This window comes from Centruroides vittatus, unplaced genomic scaffold, assembly GCF_030686945.1.
Source record: "Centruroides vittatus isolate TY-2023 unplaced genomic scaffold, ASM3068694v2 contig_329, whole genome shotgun sequence".
NCBI classification, from domain to species: Eukaryota; Metazoa; Arthropoda; class Arachnida; order Scorpiones; family Buthidae; genus Centruroides; species Centruroides vittatus.
The window spans coordinates 2,981,313-2,987,312 of record NW_027122113.1 but is presented as its reverse complement, the minus strand read 5'-3'; the positions used below and the strand labels follow the sequence as shown (position 1 = coordinate 2,987,312).

The window sequence follows — 6,000 nt, the reverse complement described above, 5'->3', positions numbered from 1 at the left end:
AAAAGTCTTTTTTTATTGTTACATAATTCATTTTTTATGTGAATTTTTTTTTGCGGTAGTTTTTGGCTAGATTCTGGTGATACCCCCAAAAGAATTTAACGTATATATACGTCCCTCACCACTGCCACACGATCGCCCTCGACGTATATATACGTCCCTCACTGCTGAGTGGTTAACATAATTAAATTAATTAATTAAAATTATTACACCAAAACGTAAAAATAATTGTAGTTATCACAGTAAATAGTCCTATTTGCTATAAAAAATTTGATAACAAATTCTGTTAGCCAAAATAAATTTCTATTATGTTCATTATAATTAACATCTTATGAGTCAGTCCATATAATATGAAATTCTTGACTGAAATAAATCAAAAACTGAATTATTCACACAAAGACAATTTAAAATAAAAATTACATAAAATTTTTATATAAGAATTATTTATTTTTATATATAATAAATCAACAAAAATAATTTTACAAATAATAACATCAATTCAACTGGAACAAATACTATATCCACTCAAGAGAAATTTAAATTTTTGGAATTTTGCATTTAATAAAATGATCAACATTTTCTTTTGTCTAGCAAATACAATTATTTTTGACATTTTTTAAAGTTGTTACATTAACTATACATCATTTTGTAAAGATGTTTTATGGACCCACTGGTTGCTTTGAAGTACAAAAATCTAGATAACTGATGATATAAATACGAGCATTTTTTTAAAATCTGTACAGAACTCTGCTTTTTTGGATATAAGACTGATAAAAATAAATTTCAGATTACAGATGTGAATAATAAACAGACTTTATACATTAATTATCTATTAGGCTTAAATGATAAAAGCCAGAAGACTTTTCAATAGATCTTTTTCTTTTTTCAAAGTTGCAATATAATTGCTAAATACTCCCAAGGCCCTATCTGATTTACTTCTTTTCTTTACATACATAGCTCGGGGAAGAACCCAATCATTAACAAACTGTTGTTTGTTTGGTTATACCATACAAACTGCTCTTTTTTCACCCGTAACATTTTTTAATAATATATTTCAATTTTCCTAAAAGCATTTTTCTTGGGGAATGATTGTGCTAATGTAATTTCAAATTTTACAACTTGATAATGCTTTTATAATGAATATATTAGAGTATGATATTTCAATTTTCAAAAATATTATATATATATACATATACATATGTATATATATAAAATATACACATATATGTACGTACATATACACACATGCACAAATAAGAGCATATGTGTTTGCGTGTGTATATATATTTATGTATATGTATGTATGTATATATATGTATATACAAGACATACAGATGATTTGAAATAATTACATTCTTGTTAAAAATTCTGGAGACCTGATAGCCATTTACATTAACATAGAAAAACTTTTCATGTGAGATATATTTTATAACAGAATATAATGAATATACTAAAATATATAATAGGAGGCACTTGATGTTATGCACAAACTTCTTGAATGATTGATTTTTTTAAGAACATTTGCAACATATTTTGTCAAAATATCTAGATGTTTCATTAATGCAATTGTTACTTTTTTTAGTCTGCTTGAATTACAAATAAATGTTATATCGTTAAGAAACAAAATATCAAAAATTCTCACAATGTGAATATGTCAAAATAAAAATTCATTTCTGTGATTTTCTTTAGGAAAATTCTCACATTAAGTTCATCACATATGTGTATGGCAGTAGTTGTAAAGATGAAAGCAAAGCCACTTCATTGTGCTTGGCCAGGTCTCCATTTAGTCAGGGGTCGGTCACTTCCTAATGATCTTGTACTATTATTATTTATTCTTTTTTGCAGATGGCATAAAAATATTGTCCATCTAACAAACCTAATATTGGATTTTTTTAAATCAAGCTGAATTAAATGTTCCTCAGGTAAAATTGGATAACTACTAGCTATTGCCCTTTAGAAGTAATCTGTAAAGACTATGAAAACTGTTGTCATGCAAAGTTACTTTGATCTGCTTCACACAAATATTTTCCTGTAAAAAAAATATTAAAAAATAATTATATTTTAAGTGTAACAAACAAACAAATAAATTAAACATAAATCTATTCTTCTTGAATAAACATTGAGAAGCTTTGAAATTATTTTTTAATAATACTTAAATAAAGAAAGATAATGAAACTTTAGTTTGTCAAAAATACAAGAATTAATATATGATATCAAGAATTAAAAGAAAATAAGAGAAATGTGTAGAAAAAGGAAATTTTTATGTTTTTCCAAATAACAACTTAATGCCTTTAAGCACTTGCTGCATATTACGCTTGTAGTCAAGGTTACAGCTGCTTTTTTTCAGCAAACAGAAACCTTTTTGTAAAAATGATCTATTTGCTGGAAATTCTAAAATTATCTTTAGTTAATTTTAAGAGACTAAAAATCTTGTATTTGATCAATGTGAACTTTAAGCTAATGATATCCTAGTTTTCATCCTAAACTAAATTTCTCCTCATCAATTAAAGATTATGAATGCTTACCTTAGAAATCCAAATAAATATTTATAATAATTACAATAATTTTTGAGTTAAATTTTATTCAGAATAATAATTAACAAAATCAAAACTAAAGATGACATTAGAAAGTTTAAAAAATAAAACAAAAAGGTAATGTAAAAATTCATTTTACATTAATTAAACTAATATTTGTATAAAATTTAAAATATTAAATAACTTTCAATCTGAGTGTGCATTAGCAAAGGCAATAATTTAGTATACTTACACACACAAGTATGTGCTTGTGTACTGTCTTCACTAACATGCATTTGAAGAATATCTACTATATATATATAAGATACTGTATTTAAAAGGAAAGTAAGTGGCTACTAAGAAATCTCTCTGAAATACTAAATTCATCTGTGTATTTAACTCACTAGCTACCTCCATAATTCAATTGCAGGTGTTTAAGAACTGTTCCAATTATGTAAATTAAATAAATACAACTGATCGTTTTTATTTTATGACTTTGTCCAGTAATAATAATAAAATAAACTTGTATTTTGTTAAAATTAATAAATTCTAAGAAATTTTCTTTTAAAAAATCCTAAGAACTACAAACTTAGGGTTTTTTAAAAGAAAATTTCTTAGAATTTATTAATTTTAATATTTGAGTAACTGATCCCATTGTTTTATTATTTATTTGTATTTTGTATTAGACTAAAGAGTAAGCTACATTCTAATTATAAGTATTTATTAAAAAAATTGAATCTTAATCCATTTAAATAGGTCAGGGGTTGTAAAACAGTGGGGAGTATAGTTAAACACTTGGTGTCATTTCTCATGAATGTGTAAATATATACTGTCAGTCTGGTGGGTTGTATGGTGAATCAACTTATCAACTTTAACTCATAACTGGAATTTAAAATTAGAATATAATCCACCCCATCACATAAACTGTATTCCCTTTCAAATTATCTTTCAAACACAGATAACTTTTGTTATCTGTCCAAAATTACAGTACATAAATTTTTTTATTTATTTTATTATTATTATTTACATCTATTTGCTATGAATATACTTCATTTCTAGCACTAAGAACAGGACTGGTTTTTGAGATAACTCGGCTAATATCCAGTAACAGATTTCTGAGTATTTAATTCTTATTTAGAAGTCAACATGTTAATATAGCTAACTTAGTACATATCTCAAATCTGCTTATTTTACAATGGACCAGTATATGTTGTAGTGTAATGACAAAAATTTATGTTTTTCAGTTATTGCATGCTCTATGAATATTGAAATTGTCATTATTAGCAATTACAATCAATAATCATAAACTATAACACAATTAATCTTAGTCCTAACAAGCTTCTGATATTCTATTACAATCTTTGCTATTACAGAATGTGATTTAGAAACTAAATGAAGAATTAAATAAAGATGTAGAGTTTGGCTTGCAATTATTATGCTTAAACATATTTAATATCAAAAAAGAAAAAATATTGAAATCATTAACAAAAAAAATCTAAATTTAAAAAAAATTCATTTACCAGCAATCACTTGTTTTTTGACTAGAGATAAACGATAACCAGTTCCTATTAATTCAAATTCAGCTCCAGAGAGTGATGTTCCCTGACAAATAAATTGGGCAGCAAGAATACTTGGTATTGAAGGTCCAGATGAGAGGTCAAACCTGGCCCGCAGAGACCCCAATCCCCCTTCTTCCGAATGATTAGAAAGCTCTGGAATTTTCCAAGAAGCTCGGCTTGTTTCATTATTCCTGAAATTTTAAATTGTACTATTTAAAATTATTCTGTTAACTTTTAAACCAAATTCATAAAAAACAAATAATAATTTACCAGTTTCCTAGAGGTTTTGACTGCATATCTGTCACACCTCCATCTACAGGTACAATAATATGTATATTTGTGATAGAAGCCGGAGAGGCTAAAGCAGCTGGATGATATTTATAATCTATTCTGATATCGGTCGTTAACTGTTCACACTTCCAATATGCAACAAGATGTAAAGGAGTGCTAGTTGCACCAGGTCCTGATTTGATCTAAATAACAATGGTTATATATAAATAATTAAATAGTGTTAATTCAATGAAAAATTTTACTTACATGATATTTTAAAATGTCAATATTAAAATACGATGCTGATGGTGTTTGTTCATATTGTTTCCTGAGTAAAGATGTTAATGCAGGCATGTTAAAATCATATACATAATGATTGAATGAACTCTTTATTGGATCCCTTTAAAGATGTAAAGTTTTTAATACACAATACATACATTGCATATAATTTGTATGAGGTAATTGTAATGTTAAACTTACTGAACTATTAACTGTTTATTTGGAAGAATGTTTTCCAATCTACTAGCTTTGGTTACTTTGAAAGAAAGAATGGCTGGTGATGGGTTATTTGCTAATACTTGCACAATACCTGCTGGAAATGATACTTTCATATCTCCCATCAGTCGTAACTGGCATCTGAAATAAAATAATTACTTGGGTTTATAAATAGTTTAATTAAAAATAATTAATAGTTTATAACTAGTTTAATTAAAAATACATCTTAAATTTTCTTTATCATATTTCATTATAACTTCTATCTTTAGATAACTCAATGTTTATTAAAACAATATTTTGATTTTCTTTCATAATTTATAATACCCATTACAGTGGAGCAATGTTTATACTGTATTTTTGCAGAATGACTAGCATGCCAGTCTATCTGGGAAGACCATAAAATCTTATTTCCGTATGGTAAAAACATGCATGCCAGTTTAAATGAGGTTATACATCCCTCTCTAGAGGGCATATTGAAAAAATGAATGAGTTTTTATTCTAAAACTGTCAGCATTACATCAAAAACTATGATTATGTGTTTAATTTCTTCATTTTGTCTTCTTTCTAATGATGTAAAATACTCGTGGAAATTCCGAAAGTGCTTTTTCATGTGTATTTTATTGTTATTTGATTCAAAAATGCAAAAATAAACAGTAAATTTAAGAAACTCCCTGTAAATTATTTCAGCTTACACCAATTAACATCTCCTTGGTGTGAAATTTGAGAGGAAGGTGTTATTTTTAAGGTCAGGGTACATAATCAGTGTAGTAGCCCACACTGACTGACCTACTACTACTACTACTACTACTACTACTGTCAATAAGTGGTTAATTGTTTTATTGTCTTGTAAAGGAAAACTCTTTGTAATTTTTCTGACTTAAAATCAGAATGTTATTATTTTATTGTTCTCAGAAGAATGTTTCCTTTATCGTTTAACTAACAACTAGTTTTGTTAGATCTGATTAATTTTATATTTTAGTTGCAGTTTAACCAGCATGTTGGTCTCCTGTTTTTATGCAGCAGGACAATCATTCTACAAAAGTTCAGTATATTTCTAAAGAAACTAGATCAAAAGAATTATAACAAAAAATTTTAGTTAAGATATACAACAAGACAACATAATTAATAGATACATTTTGCAAAGATATAAAATTTTTAACTGACCT

General features: G+C 26.4%; 1 protein-coding gene across 5 annotated transcripts in view; it reads right to left on the bottom strand.

Annotated features, from left to right (window-relative positions):
* Window positions 1–423: 423 nt before the first annotated feature.
* LOC136973780 (F-BAR domain only protein 2) overlaps window positions 424–6,000 on the bottom strand; it is a 104,099-nt gene continuing 98,522 nt past the window's right edge. For all 5 annotated transcript variants that reach the window (XM_067268538.1, XM_067268540.1, XM_067268539.1 and 2 more), the window contains 5 exons: window positions 4,820–4,975; window positions 4,607–4,739; window positions 4,340–4,542; window positions 4,031–4,260; window positions 424–2,026 (listed from right to left, as the gene is read on the bottom strand). In XM_067268538.1, the coding sequence (XP_067124639.1) occupies window positions 1,986–2,026; window positions 4,031–4,260; window positions 4,340–4,542; window positions 4,607–4,739; window positions 4,820–4,975 (763 nt within the window). In that variant the 3' untranslated portion in view covers window positions 424–1,985. The remainder of the gene's footprint in view (window positions 2,027–4,030; window positions 4,261–4,339; window positions 4,543–4,606; window positions 4,740–4,819; window positions 4,976–6,000) is intronic.